General features: G+C 47.1%; 1 protein-coding gene across 1 annotated transcript; it reads left to right on the top strand.

The window, feature by feature from the left end:
* Positions 1 to 1,685: 1,685 nt before the first annotated feature.
* Positions 1,686 to 17,408, top strand: LOC134516296 (cytochrome P450 4V2). Its single transcript, XM_063336301.1, has 11 exons — positions 1,686 to 2,008; positions 5,857 to 5,969; positions 6,972 to 7,057; positions 8,832 to 9,022; positions 9,462 to 9,531; positions 10,776 to 10,902; positions 12,591 to 12,782; positions 14,132 to 14,234; positions 14,589 to 14,723; positions 14,889 to 15,068; positions 16,528 to 17,408. Exons 1-11 carry the CDS (start codon positions 1,798 to 1,800, stop codon positions 16,701 to 16,703), a joined length of 1,584 nt encoding a protein of 527 aa, XP_063192371.1. The 5' UTR covers positions 1,686 to 1,797; the 3' UTR covers positions 16,704 to 17,408.
* Positions 17,409 to 18,012: the final 604 nt, after the last annotated feature.

Genomic DNA, 18,012 nt, shown 5'->3' with positions numbered 1-18,012 from the left:
TTTTTTCCCAAGACAGGTTATGTATCTGCTACTTTCTGTCACAAACCATGACAAATAACAACAAACTATGACAACCAACAGCAAGAGCAGCAAAGTTCATTTCCAGCTGTTTACTGTGCAGGGAAATGCAAGTCAGCATTTATGATAAAGCGTTTGTTGGGAGATTGTTGGAACAAAGTGCCAGAACTTTCTCCCCTCTGCTGCCAAGGGTCATCAGCCCTTCCTTACCTTCTGATGTTCTGAGCTTTCTCTGTTTGTGCTTCTTATCTCAGTTGCTTTGTTTATGCTGTTTGTTGGTTTACTAAAAACACCAGTGCACTCAATTTTGGTACGAAACAGACAAGAGAAAGATGACCATGGCTACAAAAGCTCTTGTTGTATTATTCAAGGCGTGAAGCTTTGCAAATAAGGTGTGAGCCGTGCTGTATTTTCACTGAGCTTCTGCTTGACCACAGGGTTTCTGAGCATTGGAGGCTTCGAGGAGCAGGGGCTCCACAGCCCTGCAGCAGTGAGAAGAGACCCTGGATGCTCCTGAGGCAGCAGGGTATGTGGTGGGTATGGCACCACTTCTACTCAAGCACTGTGCAAGTTGTGACACAGGTGCTGGTGCTGCCAGTCGTGTCCCTGGCACCCTTTAGCCTGTCACTGAGCATTCAACAGTGAGGTCAGCAAAAGCCATCTGAGTTGAGAAGCATCAGCATGCTTTGCAGTGCTGCTCTTGATCGTGGGTCTGCAGGGGCTCTGGTTTGTGTAACCCCTCAAAGCCATCAACCCAACTGAAGAAAGGTACTCCCCATCGGAAGCACCTGAATCACAGAATGGTTTGGGTTGGAAGGGACCTTAAAGACCATCCAGTTCCACCCCCTGCCCTGGGCAGGGACACCTCCCACCAGACCAGGTTGCTCCAAGCCCCGTCCAGCCTGGCCTTGAACCCCTCCAGGGATGGGGCAGCCACAGCTTCTCTGGGCAACCTGGGCCAGCATCTCACCACCCTCACAGCAAAGAATTTCTTCCTAATATCTCATCTAAATCTCCCTTCTTTCAGTTTAAAACCATTCCCCCTTGTCCTATGGCTCCCCTCCCTGATCCAGAGTCCCTCCCCAGCTTTTCTGGAGCCCTTTACATACTGGAAGGGGCTCTAAGGTCTCCCCGGAGCCTTCTCTTCTCCAGGCTGAACCCCCCCAGCTCTCTCAGCCTGTCCTCACAGCAGAGGGGCTCCAGCCCTCCCAGCACCTTTGTGGCCTCCTCTGGCCCCGCTCCAACAGCTCCGTGTCCTTCTGCTGTTGGTGCCCCAGAGCTGGAGGCAGCACTGCAGGGGGGGTCTCAGGCATCTTGTTGGAGAGCACTGGAGCAGTTCTGTGTGGCAAAATGGTGTTCCCTGAGCACCTGAAAAAAGATGTTGAGAAAACCAACAGACAAAACAAACAAATCAGCAAAAAGGTGTTTTTTCTCTGGCTAGCGGTTTGTCTCTTTTCCTTCTGAGGTCGCCTGGGCCTGTGAAGAACTTCCTTGCTCTTCACTTGAGTCAGAGGAGCCAAGAGAGGGCAGGGAAATGGCACCCTTCCCTGTGGCTGCTCTGCCGTCACAAAGCGCTTGCAGGCAGCCTCTCTGCGTGTCTGGGGAATTTTTTTTATGTCTTTGTTTATTTCCCTGGCAGGAAGCTGTGTCTCGGGACCGCGTGACAGCTCCGCCTCTCGCTCTCATGGCCCTCAGCACGCTGGGCTGGCAGCAGCGCGGCAGAGCCGGCCAGCGCCCGGCTAGGGATCAAGGCTGGGAGCAGGAGGCTGGAAGGTGGCGATGGAGGCCATTCGGGGAGCTGTGGGGGGACCCCAGCTGCTGCACTTAGGGGCTGGGGTCATCACTCTGCTGATGACGGTTGTGGCCATCTGCTCCCTGTCCTCGCTGAGGGATTACTGGAGGCTGTGGTGGGTGATGAAGCCGATCCCGGGTGTCAGCCCCTGCCTTCCTGTGCTGGGAAATGCTCTACTCTTGGAGCGGGATGGACAAGGTAAGGGCAGCTCACGCCGTAGCCCTGCTGTGAGGTCCCCGCGCTGCGTGGGGCTTTGCTGGAGGAGCCAGCGCTGGTGAAGCTCTTGGGTGGTCGAGCTGTGGCTGACCCGGGGGGGTTGTAGGGTGTGCCATCGCCTTTAGGTCTCTCCGGGGCTGAGGGGAGCTGCGTGTGAAGTGGGCAGTGGAGGGGAAAGGAGAGAAACCGCATAAACGCGGGGTCGCTACCGGTCAGAGGTTCAATCCGACAGAGCTGGAGGTTCAATCTGACAGTGGCTTCCAGGTGGTGATGCTGGACTCGGACCTGTTGCCAGTTGTTGGCGAGGTGGAGCGGGAGCGCTGTGGAATGTGTTTCTGCGGCAGGGCGGCGTGCTGGGTGCTCTGGCGGGAAACGCCGTGTCACAACAGAGACTACTGCGTCCCCGTGGCTGTTAGCTGCCATCCAAACACAGCTCCTAGCTTGCGCAGGAAAAATATTTCTTTAAACGCTTATCTTCCCACAACTGAGCATGTGCCAGGGACTTCCACATACTGAGTTCCTGGGTGATTTTCAGAATTAGCTGTGCCTTGGATTTATGCATTAGACGCAAAAGACTCATAGAATCGTTTTGGTTGGAAGAGAACTTTAAGGCCATCAAGTCCAACCATTAACACAGCACTGCCAGGTTCACCACAAAACCACATCCATCAGCAACACACCTACGTGTCTTTTAAATACCTCCAGGGATGGTGACTCCACCACTTCCCTGGGCAGCCTGTTCCAATGCTTGACAACCCTTTCGGTGTAGAAATTTTTCCTATATACGCAATCTAAACCTCCCTGGTGCAACCTGAGGCTGTTTCCTCTTGTCCTATCACCTCTAACTTGGGAGAAGAGACCAACCCCCCTGGCTACCCCCTCCTTTCAGGGAGTTGCAGAGAGCGAGAAGGTCTCCCCTCAGCCTCCTCTTCTCCAGGCTGAACACCCCCAGCTCCCTCAGCCGCTCCTCACCAGACTGGTGCTCCAGACCCCTCACCAGCTCCGTTGCCCTTCTCTGGACACACTCCAGCCCCTCAATGTCCCTCCTGTAGTGAGGGGTCCAAAACTGTCCACAGCACTTGAGGTGGGGCCTCACCAGTGCCGAGTACATCACTGCCCCAATCCTGCTGGCCACACCATTCCTGATACAAGCCAGGATGCTGTTGGTCTTCTTGGCCACCTGGGCACACTACTGGCTCATATTCAGGCAGCAGTCAACCAGCACCCCCAGGTCCTTTTCTGCCAGGCAGCTCTCCAGCCGCTCTGCCCCAAGCCCGTAGTGTTCATGGGGTTGTTGTGACCCAAGTGCAGGACCCGGCACTTGGCCTTGTTGAACCTTGTGCCATTTCTGATTATTAGCAGTACGACCCTCAAAAGCAACCCTTTCTGTCCTCGCATGGATCAATGGTACCTTTTTTTTGCTAGGTGCTTGAGAGAGCACTAGTACGCTACACATTCCCTTTCTGTTTGGTACTTGGTTTTGCATAGGAGCACATTTCTTGAGGAGTCTGTGATGTGAAAGCGGCTCTGGCTGTGCTATCGGCTGACCAGCAGACTCTTCTGGGTGTGTTTGTGTTGCCTGTGTACAGCTCTCCGCACATGCATTCCTGGCTGTGTGGCCAGGAGAGAGAGCAACTGGGTCACGGGAGCGTGGTGAAGCCAAGGACCAGTACAGCACCGGCACGCACATTGCCTAGTGCTGACACATGCTGAGACACGGTCCCTCTCTTCACCAGGGTACGCGCTGGCATCTTTCCTCTGGACCCAACCCCGTATCTAAATACAGATATGAGAGATCTTTCTTTGGTGGAAGCGAGGGCAAGCAGCTTTCCCTGAAGCTGACTTTGGGAAAGCAGTAGCAGTTTCATAGTCAGGGTGTGTATGAGCCTCTCTAAGAGATCGATCTTCTTTTTCTTTTCTTTTTTTTCTTCTTCTTAGTTATTCTTAAAAAACAAAACAAAAGAAAACAAAACAGAACAGAAAGCAATTTGATGGAGGCCCTTGTTGTTCTGTGGAGTCTCTAACCCCTTTGTTAGCAGGAGTCACGTAGCCTCCATGCTTTAGTTAAGTCCATGACCATCCATCTTTGTTCATGTTTATTTACGTAAAAATGAGTGGTTTGTGGTTTATAAACTTTTTAATGAAAAATGTGACAATTTAATTAAAAATGGGGTTTTTTTGTGGCTGCCCCGTCCCTGGAGGGGTTCAAGGCCAGGCTGGACGGGGCTTGGAGCAACCTGGTCTGGTGGGAGGTGTCCCTGCCCATGGCAAGGGGGTTGGAACTGGATGATCTTTAAGGTCCCTTCCAACCTAAACCCTTCTGTGTTTCTATAAAAAAAAGAATAGTTTTTTAAAAAAAGGATAAGGTTTTATAGCAGGAAGAAAAATGACTTGTCATCTAATCGTGATTTTACTTACTGACACCGATCACAGAAAATTGTGATATTTTAATCGTGGCGATGGTAGGAAAAAAAAATTTAAAAAAATAGCAAAATAATTTGACACTCTTAAGCCTTTTGGGTGACGTGTCATTAGAACTTTGCCGGAGACTAGGTAATGCTGTAGTTTGGTATCTATTATGAAACTAGGTTATTTTCCTTTTTTTTTTTTTTTTTTTTCCCTTTGATTTGGAGACCTTTGAATTTTCAACTCTGCAGAGCCGTTGGAGGGAGTAATTTATTGTTTAATCTGGTTTCCCAAAGGGCAAAGGCATGTTTAATCCGTGAATATCCTGATAGCGGCCACCTCCTCTAGAATTGCAGAATGAACCTGATTGCCCTCTGTGATGTGATAGCTGGATCTGTGAGCTTAATTTAGTTCAGCGAGGTCTCTGATGCCCTCTCCCATGCTTTCTGTATAGCCAAACTGACAAGATGTGGACTGGGTAAGTGGATAATAACGTGGGTGGAGAATTGGCGGGGTTGCTGAGCTCACTGGTATGAAGTCCACCTGGCAGCTGCACAACCGTGGTATCTCTCAGGTGGTCCCTGGCATAAGCGATCCTATGAGTCTTTGTGCTCTTAGAGATGGGGACAGCCAAATTGCCAAATCCATGGTGGCCCTGTAAGCGGTGACTTATCCTTCAGTAAGGACAAGAGCGGAGTTTAATCCTGGAGCAGCCAGCTGTCAAAAGGTCCTGCTAGAATGGCAAACCATGACTGATAGTTAGGGCTGCAAGACAGTGAGATGTTTTAAGCACGTTGGATAAGATGTCATTTGTTTGCAGACAAACAATAATGGTGTAAGGGCTCCGAGGATTCTCTTCAGGAGTCCAGCTATCAGAAACTAGGTGTTTCAAATGATGCTGGGTCCCGCGCAGTGCTCTGCCATCACCGTGCACGACATCACTTGTGTAGCACCACAAATGTAGTACCTGCAGTGAGGTCTCAGATGGGAAAAGGCCTGATGCTCTACTTGGAAAGTAAAGAAGCATCTTGATATAGCATTTTGGCTAGCGTCAGGTAAGCCAAAACATAAGCATAGCCTTGGCAAAGTTTGATTTGGCTCTAATTGTTACAGAGAGCATCGCAATGCAGAAGGCCCAGGCTGCAGTGCTTTGAGACTGCTTAAATCAAAGTGCCTTATCCACAGCTAGGAGGGGTTTCTCCAGAACAGAGTGCTTTCAAGAGTACAGCCGTAAAGAAATGCTCCTGCAGTACAGCTAATAGATAGGTGCAAAATATGCTGCTTGGGCACAGGAGCAAGATAAAACTACAACAAAAGCAGATTTACAGGGCGTATGGTGAAAAAGAGTCCATTACAGAATCTTGCGTATTCAGCAAAACCCTCTTTAAAAAAAAAAATTCTAATCTGCTTTTTTTTTATTCTAGGTTTTTTTAGACAACTACAAATTTATGTTGAACAGTTCAGGAGTTGGCCATTGTTCAAACTTTGGCTAGGACCGTTACCTATCACGATTTTGTATCACCCTGACAGTGTGGAGGTGAGTGTACTTGTCTCCTGCCTATTCTACTGCCGTGCAAAGCAGCAGCCAACGTGTTGCTTTCTATTCCCTTAGTGTAATTTTTGCAAAAAAGGGCTCGGACCGGTTTTACTTGAGATTGTCTTCTGACCCAGTGCTAAAGAAGGGCTGAAAGTGGAAGAATATAAAAAGCCTAGTCTTGGGGGGGGAAATACTGAAGATGGCCAGCAAATGAAAACACTGACTCAGTATGTTTTATACAAAGAAGCATCTCCTTCAGCTTTGTTTTCACATGTGTGAAAACTTCTACTGCCAAGATCAGAACGGACAAGCAGATCACAGAATCACAGACTGGCAGGGGTTGGAAGGGACCTCTGGAGATCATCTAGTCCAGCCCCCTGCCAGAGCAGGGTCACCCAGAGCAGGTGGCACAGGAATGCATCCAGGCGGGTTTGGAATGTCTCCAGAGACGGAGACTCCACCACCTTAGAAGATGGGACCACTGAGATAGAACATTATGAAATGCTGATTGCATTGCTTGTATCTGGCTGGCTTCTGCATTGGAAGTTGGTGGGTCTGTCTTGGTGCAATGAAATGTAGCCTGTGAGGTTTGCTACTGACAACGATCCTTGAACGGGGACGACAGAGTTGTTTCTTTGTTGGGGTGCTTATTGAAGAGATGGTGGTACTTGTGAGTTTGGTTAAGGCTGGAAACAGTTTGGTTTTCTCTGAGCTCTGCCTGTGATGTTGTAACACAGATTTTTCTTTTTCAGGAAGATAAGGGGAGTGGGAGTATTGAGTATTTCACTGTTTCTCAGGATTGGGGTATTTACTGCAAGGCTTGAAGGTGTGAACTCAATGTTCCCCCTGTGTACCAGCTTGTATTGAAATATTGTGCATTTTACTGAGGCTCGGGGCATTTTTGTGGAGGAACCGAGGTTGTGTGAAGTGATCTCAGCTGAAAAAAAATCTCTCTCCATCTAACGAGGGATGTTTTTTCCTCTCCTTTCATTTTTCTGGCAGGTTATTCTGAACAGTTCGAAACACATAGAAAAATCGTACCTGTACCATTTCCTGCATCCATGGCTGGGCACTGGACTTCTGACGAGGTACGGTGGAATGCAGGTGCATTGCTGTCTTTTTGAAATTGGCAGGGCATGTGACAGGAAGGGGGGCTTGGCAGCAGGAACGCTGTGTGTATCGCTGGACAGAGATGTAGATGATAGCTGTAGAAGCCTTATTCCTTGTGGTGGTCTTGGTTGCTCTTTAGCAGCTAATGTCCGGTAAAAATCTTTTGGCATTATTTGTTTCTTGGCAAATTTGGCCCTTGTTACTTTTTTGCCCAGAGGCTTGAAATGAACGTGAGTTTTGGGAAGTTGTAGCCTGTGGCAAGTGGTGTCTTTTAGTCTGCAGTGCTACATGCTGGATGTTTTGAATGCTGTGATGTGTGTCGAGTGATCGTACTGTGACTGCGTGCATCACTTACCTCAGCTGGGTATCACAAACCAGTTAGGATGGGCCTGAGGTTGGTGATGCTTTGGGGTGGGGTGGGAGAGAATCTACGCCCTGTCCTTCATTTCCCTCATGAAGCGGAGGCTTGTAAGAGGTGAGCCTGGTCAAAAGCATGGGTCAGGAGTGGAGAGAAGGAGGAGCAGTGATACAAGGGTTTGGTGTCCTCTGGTCATCAGAGGGTCAAGAAAGGTTTGGTCTGGGTGATGCAGTTATTCAAGAGTTGAAGCAAAGCATACGTGGGTTGGTTTGGGTGCCTTTGTGCCTCTTCTGGGTGTGTGCGAGAAGGTCAAGGTCCTCGTGTTAGCAGTGGAGCTTTGTTGCCTGTTTGGAGCCCTCAGAGGTGAACTCCTTGTGCTTTGTGATGGGACCATGGCATCGTAAAAGCCAGCTGTGATCACGTGGTGTGGGAGGTGCAAGTTTATGGGAGAGGACGAGGAATGCCTTTTATCCTGCGTTTTGTTCATGGCCCTTAAGAGTGCAGTGATCAGTAGCAAAGCGCAGAGAGCTGAGGTCTATGGGTGCCAGGCATGGTGTATCCTCACTGTTAGTTTTCTTCCTTACTGGTTGTTTTGTTTCCAGTAGGTTTTTAGAGGTGTTTTGACTTCCTTGTGCTTGCAAAAACATAATGCAGGAGAATGTTCCAGTCTTTGCTGATTAGGGGTGGTAGTGGTAGCCAGCAAGCAGATAAGGTGGCCTGAGGAGTGCTGCAATAGCAGGTTAAGAGAAGTGGTTCGATGGCTTACCCTGTAAGCAGAGCTGCCAGTTGTGTGCCCGTGGGGCATGTGGTTCAGAAAAAGCGAACAGGAACCCCCAGGAAGCTGGTGTCACCCGCTGTGGCTCTGCGCGCTTTCACTGAGGTGTGGGAGGTGGTTCCCTGTCTCCAAGGAAGTACTTTATTGCCAGACCTCGAGGCAGTAATTTGTGTAATGTCTGCGGACCCTAGTTCTCCGCAATGCTCGCTTGGATTGCCACGAAGGCGAGCATGGGTGGTGATTCACAGAGACAATGTGATGACTTCAGGCCTTGATGCTGAATAGCTGGTTTGTCCTATAGATGGCTTCTGCTCCGTCCCTCTGGGGCTGTGCACTGAGCAACTATGAGGCTGCGTTGCCTGAAGGCTTGTTGGCATCTCCTTTTGTTGAGAGCAGCTATAGAAATGGTGACCTGTGCTTTGGAGAGAGCTGGAGCAAGAAATATTTCCATTTTGCTCCTTCTGGGGAGTGCTACGGAGAGGTTGAAGAGTCATCTACAGCGTGTCCATCGGTGAAGGTGTTCCAGGCGGTAGTTTTCACTGGGTACTTTCTGTAATGGTGAGGGTTTTATTTTTGACTTGGAGTTTTTAACCCTTTCATCTCCCTGTTAATTTTGCAGCACTGGAGACAAGTGGCGGTCACGGAGGAAGATGATAACTCCCACGTTCCACTTTGCAATCTTAACTGACTTTCTAGAGGTTATGAATGAGCAAGGAGGTATTTTGTTGGAGAAACTTGAGAAGCATGTTGACAAGGAACCATTTGATATCTTTCTAGACGTTACTCTGTGTGCCCTTGATATCATTTGCGGTAAGTTCTCTTCAGTTATTGTGGTGGGGCCGTGAGTGATGCAGAGGCTCATGAGTGCAGCTGGGCAGTGTTGTGTGAGGAGGCAGTTGAAGATCAATGTCCCCGCGTATTGTGTGAATGCATTTCCATCCTCCCAAGGCCATCCTTTCTCCTAGGGATGCATGCCATTGTGTGCATCTGAGGTGAGTTTGTGGGATGGGCAGGGCAGAGGTATCAGTGAGAAGTGAGGTTGTGTTGAGGAACAGGGTTCCTGGGCTTGGAAATGTAAAGCAAGCTCATCAGCTGGGAAGGGGTGTGTGTATTTACCCGTCAAAGGGAGGGAGAGGTGACAGTCAGAGCCTGCGAGCAGTGGTAACTTATTGTGTACAGGGACTCTGCATCTCACTTACTCTGCATCTCACTTAGCACTCGTGAACTGTTGGTGATTTCCTCCTCCTAGAAACGGCGATGGGCAGGAATGTGGGCGCTCAGGAGAATAAGGATTCTGAGTACGTTCGTGCTATTTACAGGTAAATGGATGTTTTCCTTGGCTGCTTTGTAGTTGGGCTGGAGTTGATGCTGCTGGTGTCAGGAGTTCATCTGCTGTGAGCCAGGAGAGAGGAGCAGGGGGGTCACAGGTGGAGGCAGAAAGCCAAGAAGGCAGGAAAAACATTGATGCGTTTTCTGATATGAGTATATGCAATGGGAGGCTGAGGCTTTGAAGAGGGTGTCGGCTGCCATTTAGTTAATCCATTGCTGCAGGGGGTTAAAAACAAGTATGGAGCTGCGGCATTTCCGATCAGTATGACTGGCAGAATTGGGAGGGTGCTGGTTTAGGCAGCCTGTTAAAGCTGAGGCGCTGCTGCTCGGCAGCTGAGGGCAGTTTTTACACCATTCAAGTGGTATGCGACTATCCACTCTGTTAGGAAAAGCGTGGCTTATATTCCTACCGCACTGGTGCGTCAGCCTGGGTGAGATGTGGCTGCTTGTGGCGTCCCACCCCTAGCCTTTGGCGGGGTGTGTTGAGACAGGTGTGTTATAAAAGGGGGGTGGAATTAGAGGGTTTGATTGTCATCGATTCCTTGGCCGTTCCCAAATGGTACCACAAGTGGGCTCAAAGTTGGTCTGAATGTAATAAGTACTCCTCAAAGTCTATTTCTGCAGCCAAAAGCATGTGCAAGAGCTGAAAAACAATGAAAATCATCCCTTTCAAAACTAATCCAGTTGTATTTGAGCATATTTGAAGTCTCATAATCTTTATTTCAAATACTTTTTGTGAGCCGTCTGGCATGTATGGTATCTGGATATGGTATCTGGATAGTTAAGTAGGAATGTAATACTTTTAGAGTGATGTTTGAGGTCACGGAGCAGATATTTTGGAGCCCTGACAGGAGTAGTCTTTTTGGGTTATACATAACTTTTCAGCATGGAACATGCTTTACAGATGTGGGGTGGGACTGGACTGGATGACTTAATATGTCTGTTTCAAGAGGATTCCCACCAAATAAGAGTGCGCTCTCCTTCTCAGGGATCAGTGCTTAAAGATATAAATCATGGTGATGGGGGGACAGGTCACAGAAATTTTGAGATGGTTTGAAATCAGGAAACAAATATGAACGGCCTGCTCTTCATACAAATGGGTTTAAACCCACACAGAATGTTAAGTTCCATTTCATTGGAGGAGGTAGAACTTTGTTTTTTGCTCTTGAAAGTGTGCTGTAAATTTATTTTTTTTGTCAAGCAATGTTACATGATGTAATTGTTGTGCCCTTAGGATGAGCGAGCTCATCCAGCAGCGACAGAAGAGCCCTTGGCTTTGGCCTAATCTTCTTTATATGCTGTTCAAGGAAGGAAGAGAGCATGAGAGGAACCTCAAGATCCTTCACAATTTTACAGATACAGTATACATTCTTTTTTTTATTCTTATTTTTAAATGATACATTCTAGTTGTTGGAGCGAAGTCTTGCACTCAGTAGAGAGCTTCCAAATGGGGGTGAAGTTCAGTCCCCTTGGTATACATCTATGAAGAAGAGAACTATCTCTCTGTTGGGATGCCAAGGAATTCCCTGAAAAGAAGACAACAGCTTGCTTCTCTGCCAGGAGCTCTGTTGTACTCAAGCAAGGCATTATACTACTGCAAAGGATGAATAGGATTTACAGATCCTTGACAACTGAAACAAACAATAGGAATTCATTGCACTCTTTTTCTGCCCCAGGTGCTCCACATCTGAATCACCTGCAACAGCTCAATGCCAAGTTGTAGAAACCATTAAGCGCACGTCACTGACTTGGTGTAAAGTGCAGTGTTCTCTCACCGAGTTAGACTGTGCAAGTAACACCCCTTTTTCTCACCAAATAGTTCCCACGCCGTTCTTGCCAATGGTTGCCCTCCCAAATCTACTGTTAGGATGTTACCAGACAGGCTGCTTTCCCTGCAATAGGCGTGTGTATCCCATGATGTCATCGTATCAACAATGCAAAGGAAAGAATCTCTGAACTTTCATGACAGTATAACGAGCCACATTGACTCTGCGTTGTTTTTAAGAAGTTCGTGTTTTGCTTCCTTTTATTGGGAATTGCAGGAGTGAGGCATGAGAGAGGCTATTAAAGGGACCTAAGGTAACACTTAATCTCTTGCAGTGCTGGGCTGGTGCACCGAGTCTAAGAAGCCAAATCTTAGAAGTCAGCAAAGGAACAGGAAATAATAATATCACCCAGTGTAGGTGCTGACAGAAAGCACTGAGACAAAAGCTGGCTCAATATGTGTTTTTACATGTGTATGTTCAGTGAGGGAAACAGTGCTGTGTGTGTAGAACTGTTTGGGTTTCCCCCCCCCCGCTTTAGTGCTTCCTCTGAACAGAATTACATACTCTACAGCCTTTATTTCTAATTAATTTGTTGAGAGCAATACCGGTTTGTTGAAGGGTTCTGTTTTGCTGTTATGGCAACAGTGGTGACAACAGGAAGTCTGTCTGTCACTGGGGCTGTGCTTTGACCTAAAAATGGGAAGGTCAACCATTGTTCTCATACTGAAGAAAATTTGGGAAGTTTTAGTATAGTGGTTCCAACCGTGCTATGTGTATTCCTGATGCGGCGTCGCAGGGTGCCCTGGCTTCTCTTCAATCTCCTGGGTTCCCCCGAGGTTGGAGATGTGATCCCTCCCTTAGTTATTGGACAGAGTAGAGAATATCTTCTTGGTGATCAGTCTGTTCAAATTGTGGTGATGTGTTTTGGTTTGCTGTTGCTGTTGTTGGCATTCATGATTGGCTTGTCCCAGGTATTCTGGGTGTGTTTACACTTCTTGATGATCAACAACTTCTTTGCATAGTTTGGCTATCTGTTTTCTTGATCACACAAAGGCTATTCAAGGTTCATTCTACTGCCTGGGACAAGAGGGCTTGGTCGTATTTCCCCTTCTAAGACAAAAAGCCAGTTAAAGTTCGTGAGCTAGTGCCGGCAGCTATGCTAACTAGCTCATGTAAACTGCTACACATGGATGTTGTTTTAATAAGTTGTGACGCACTTGTGTGATGTAGGCTGTGCGCATGTGCTACGTGCATCATATCTAATGTAACGATTCTAATCTCAGGTCATTGCAGAAAAAGCTGCAGAACTTGAAAAAACCAAGGAAACGAAGGGCCATGCCAATGGCAACTGTGGAGAAAGTGGCTCCAAAAAGAGACGGGCTTTCCTGGACATGATGCTGAATGCAACAGATGATGAAGGGAACAAATTGAGCTACAGGGACATTCGTGAGGAAGTGGATACTTTCATGTTTGAGGTACCCAAGGAACACTTTGTTTTGTTGCTTTTTGGGGGGTTGGTTTTGGTTTTGTTTTTTTCCCCCAGAACCTGAGATTTACCATTTGCGGATAGTGATGACTCCTTTTCTTAGTTCAGGTGGTTGCTTTTACTATGAAGTTATTTTAACCCTGGAGGCCTAAGAGGAAATCTCTGTAGGATAGAAAATACTGAACGATAGAAACATTTGATCCAGAATCCTGTGCCCTGGCAAAATGTTGGGCAATAAACATGTAGCAGGCCCTGCCTATGTGAGCAGGCCCTGCTCATGAAAGCAGGTGAGTAATAAGAGCTTAATGGCTGACATGGGCCATGAGCTCTCAGCTCCTGTGACAAACCTCATTAAAGCTAAAGAGAGCGCTAAATGTTTTCATTGTTTTGCATTAATTTTGTCAGCTGCCCTCATTTTGTTCCTTGTCACATTGTCTGTAACCTCCTGGTTCTGTCATCAACTATGCATTCGGGTACTGTCATTTTATGTCTGGTTCCCTGTCCAATTAAGGATCTAAACAAGACTTCCACAAGTTTTCCACACGCTTCCATTAGGTGGACCTCAGAAGAGCTTAATTCAGAGTATTATTACTGCCGTTCTAACCTAGAGAAACTCTCTTCCCATCTCGTCATTCCTGTACTACTCCATAGCTGGATTTTGAAGAGGTGCAGCATCCTGAACTTCACAACAAATGCACCTCTTGAGTACCAAAATCCTTTGTTGGTCAAATTTTCCTTCTTCTGTTCCCTTCTTTTTTTTTTTTTTTTTTTTTTTTTGATTCCCCTTCCCTTGTTTCCCTTCTTTCCCAAGTTTTTATCCGGTGCTGAGAACTGTAGTAGCTGATCCCCTTCTCTTAGGAAACTAGTAAGTATTCCCTCCTATGGCCACTGAACTGTGTCCCTACCCTTTTTTGGATAGTTTTGTAAAGGTTAGGGATTGTGTCCATTGTATGTCTCCTGTGGTAGTTGTTGGCCCCCCAGATGTTACGTTGTTGACTGGACAGTAACAAAAAGATGAATATACAGCTGTTTCATTGTGTAGATACTGATAGTTCATGCAGCTTCTGGGAGGCAGAGGAAAGGGATGTTTACTTCAGTTATCTCAACACTTTTCCCTTTTGGTCAGTTTTCATGCACATGACAGAATCATGGGTCGTCTTATAACCTGATAATCAGCATGTTGGATAGAGTTCTTCACTCCTGATTTTTGTTTTTCTCACGGTCATGGGACTAATAAGTCTTACTTTCCCCACTACCTGCACGCCTAAGTATTTAGGAAGCCTACTTGTGCACAGGAATAGTGTTGAAGTGAATGTCTTTGTAAATCTGGACCCCTAGGGCCATGATACAACAGCAGCTGCTATGAACTGGGTCCTGTACTTACTTGGACACAATCCTGAAGCCCAGAAGAAGGTTCACAGAGAACTGGATGAGGTGTTTGGTACGTTTCCATTCCCCCTTCATTGGGGCTGTGGTGATGGTTGCATTCGTGAGTGGGGATGTGGCACATTATAAGCCCAGATGTATGTAGAAGGGGAGGTAGGATCATGCCTTGTGGCCCTTCTGGAGCTTTCAATAGCTAGAGGTGATTGGGACAGGCTCTGGAAGTTCTGTAGAAGACTACAGCTAACCAAACATCTTTGGGTCAAGGCATACACATTCGATGTATGTGTCGCACCTTTTCCTATGTGGTCTTGGTGCATGATGAGAGTTCATGGAGGGAGCTAGGATGAGTTTATTTAACCAAAACTGGGAAGTTTTGGTCTTGCTCATCCACCTATTTGTTTTTGGACAGGCAACACCGAGCGTCCTGTTACAGTGGATGATTTGAAGAAGCTTCAATACCTTGAATGTGTTGTGAAAGAAGCCCTTCGGCTCTTCCCTTCAGTTCCACTGTTTGCCCGTACCTTGAGAGAGGATTGCTGTATTAGTAAGTAGTGTCCTGCGTTTGCCACTTCCTATCCTGCTAGCATCTCCTCAGGGGAGGTGTTTCCCAAGTAAAGGGCAGCATTGTTTTATTTTTAACTCTGCTGTGGTGTGTAGAAAGTCACTTATTTGCTGTTGTTTTGCCCCTTCTTTTCCCTTTTTTCTTTAGGAGGATATCAAGTACCTAAAGGCGCAAGTGTTCTTGTCATAACTTATGCCCTGCACAGAGATCCTGAGATCTTCCCTGACCCGGATGAGTTCAGGCCTGAGCGATTCTTGCCTGAAAATTGTAAGGGAAGGCACCCGTACGCTTATGTGCCTTTCTCAGCTGGTCCCAGGAACTGCATTGGTAGGTAGCTGAAGACAAAGCCCGTGTGATGTGATAGTGCTGCTTTCAGTGCGGTGGCTGTGACAGCAGCAAGTGTATCAGAAATTGAAGTCTTGGTGTGCCTGCTGGTTGTGTCCCCTGCTGCCCAAAATTCCGAAAATTCTCTGCCCCCAAATTCTGGGCACTGTCTCCCTTGCAAGCCTCGTGCTTGAGCCGCCTCATTTTGCATTTTCCCAAGGTTTTCCTTTCTTCCCAGGGGCCAATACCATTCCGTAACTTGTTAGCTCTTCAAGTGCCACTGAGACACTTGGCGTTTATCAGCACTGAAAGTGGAGGTGTTATTGTTTATATTGTAGAACACATGAAAAGGCTGTTCCCTGCACTGATCTTAAGCGCAGATGGGGAACGTTCAGCAATTGCTCTGCCATTTACAAGAGCGGGAATTAAAACTTCTTCGGGGGTTTTGGTTTTGTTTGCTTTCTTTTTCGGGGAGTGGCGTTGGATTTTTTGGTTTGTTTTTAATTTGTCTCAGTGGGAATAGGTGCCCTTCCCATAAGAGCAGCAGACTAGGTCTTCCCATGTTCCAAAGAGGAATCTCTTTTAATATTACACGTCTAGCTAGTTCCTGGGTGTACAGGAACATGTGCAGGAGAGGTGGTTCATTAATGTCATTGCAGAAATACATCGCTGTGTGCATCTGTACAGACATCCATCTGTGCATTACACAGAGGGGAGCACAGAAAAAGTTTTGAGCGCTGGGTTTCGTGTCCTGTTCCCATTTTCAGTTTCGTTTGAGTGAACTGCCTGGATTGTGACCGTTGGTTTGGATTCCCTCCTATTTCCCTGCTATCCCCTTTCCTCCTCCACCTTTCTCTGAAATGTAAATTGAACTTTGTCCTCCATGCTAGCAAATCATCAGTGTGTGAGAAGTTTAGGGTTCTTTGAAGGACAGTCGGTCTGTTGTTGTGTTGCAGTTGTATCTCCTTTGCTCCTCTCCGCATATATGGAACAGCGGGATTTGCCTCTCCTCACAGTTCCTGAGCTGCATCTTCTTCTGCGCTGGTCTGTCACCCATCCCCCCCGCCTAGTCATAGAATCATAGAATGGGTAGAGTTGGAAGGGACCTTAAAGTCCATCTATTTCCATCCCCCTGCTGTGCGCAGGGACACCTCCCACCAGACCAGGCTGCTCAACCATCCAAGAGACGCGACAAGTGTTGACCGTTCCCTCTTTGCTGTTTGAGTCCTGTGGACTGTGGGAAGGAGGGCGTGCTGGGGATCGTCCCAGGAAGGCCAGAGTTGCCATGCAGAGAAAAGTGCTAGTTTCAGCAGTATCCACACGACCTCGATTTTGGCCTAAAGCAGATGCACAGTCCTTGCTGTCCTGTGTTCCTAGGGGTATCGCTGGGAGCATGCAAGTGCAGCAACTGTTAATGCACTTGGCGTTAACATCTTTTTTTCCGCTGCCCTGTAATTCGTAGGTCAGCGCTTTGCACAAATGGAGGAGAAGACTCTTCTAGCCCTCATCCTGCGGCGTTTTTGGGTGGAATCATGTCAAAAGCTGGAAGAGCTTGGTATAACTGGAGAACTGATTCTTCGTCCAAGTAATGGCATCTGGGTTAAGCTGAAGAGGAGGCCAAACGCTGGGCCGGAATGAAAGGAAATTCAAGATTTTATTTTTCCAAAAACTTCCGAGCTATTTAGGCTGAGATACGTTTTTAAATCAGATATTTTGATTGCAGTCCAGCAATTCATTGAACCTAAAGTTTTTACTGATTGTTTCATTAAAGAAGATATTGTAATAGCCCTAAGTTGCTCTGCTTTTCTAGTACGTGCGAACTTCATGTTCATCTTTGAAGTGCAAGTTTTAAACATCAAATCTTAGTGCCTTATGTACTTGGATGAAACTATTCTATTGCAACAGTGCAAAACCCCCTTAAATTATGGTAGTAACAACAGTAGTACCTGTGATGGAGTCATCTGGTTATATTTCATAGCATTTGCGAGGTAACTGATAGTCTCAAATCTTTGTATTGTTTTCAGGTTTCTTTGGTTCTGGAAGGTACAAGTGATCAATTCTTCCACTTGGCACAATTTTTATTTTTTTTTCTGTGTCGGTGATGACTGCATCTATGAAGACAAAGCAAAAATCTCTGATAGTTTCACTCCTCCTTTGTGAGCATTTACAGTAGTTCTTAAGTAGTGGGTGTGGTGAATTATTTTTTAGCAAAGTGTACCATAAGCATGAATCTGTATAATCATACCATCAACTAGATAGTGCGCAAATCACACGCAGGATTTCATGATGACAGAAACACTGTATTGTCGCCAATATTGAGAATAAACTTCTACTGTGCCTCAATATGGAATGAAATCATATCTGTAAAAGTTACATGCCTGGGTGCAGGTAAATTACTGATGGATAATGATTTCTTACCGTCAGTTCCTCCGGGGTGATCAATCGACCAGATTTTATTGTGTTAGTCAAAGCCGAAACCATGAGCCAGTCTGCTCATTGCCTTCTGGAGTCCTGAAGGCAGCACAGAGAATTTCTTGCTGATTGATGTTAAAGAGGAATTACAGTGATGGAACGATGTGCCTGTGAAAGTTTCTGACTGTTTTTACCTTCAGGACAGGTCAAAATCTGCACCGAGCCGCGCAGCGGGAGAACAGGCTCTCCATGGCTTTTGTAGGCACTGGAGAAAAAGCTGGTGCTACACCAAGCAGAGGTCCTCTAGCTGGTCTGCCCTTTATTTCTGCCCTGTGCTTTGGCGTTTCTTTTGGCTGGTGTGCGTTACCCCAGCGTGACCCCTGGCGCTGCAAAAGGAGGGTGCGCACCGATAACCACACCTCTCTCTCTACCTCCTGATGGAGTGGTTGCTCTTGCCACCGTGGCTGGTGGGGGTCGAAGGTGTGCTGTCGCCTTTAGGTCGTTCTGGGGCTGTGGGTGACCTGCAGAGGGGGAC

This window comes from Chroicocephalus ridibundus, chromosome 5 (assembly GCF_963924245.1).
Source record: "Chroicocephalus ridibundus chromosome 5, bChrRid1.1, whole genome shotgun sequence".
In the NCBI taxonomy this organism is placed as follows: domain Eukaryota; kingdom Metazoa; phylum Chordata; class Aves; order Charadriiformes; family Laridae; genus Chroicocephalus; species Chroicocephalus ridibundus.
Note: the sequence above shows the minus strand (reverse complement) of the source record. Positions and strands in the feature narration are given on the sequence as shown.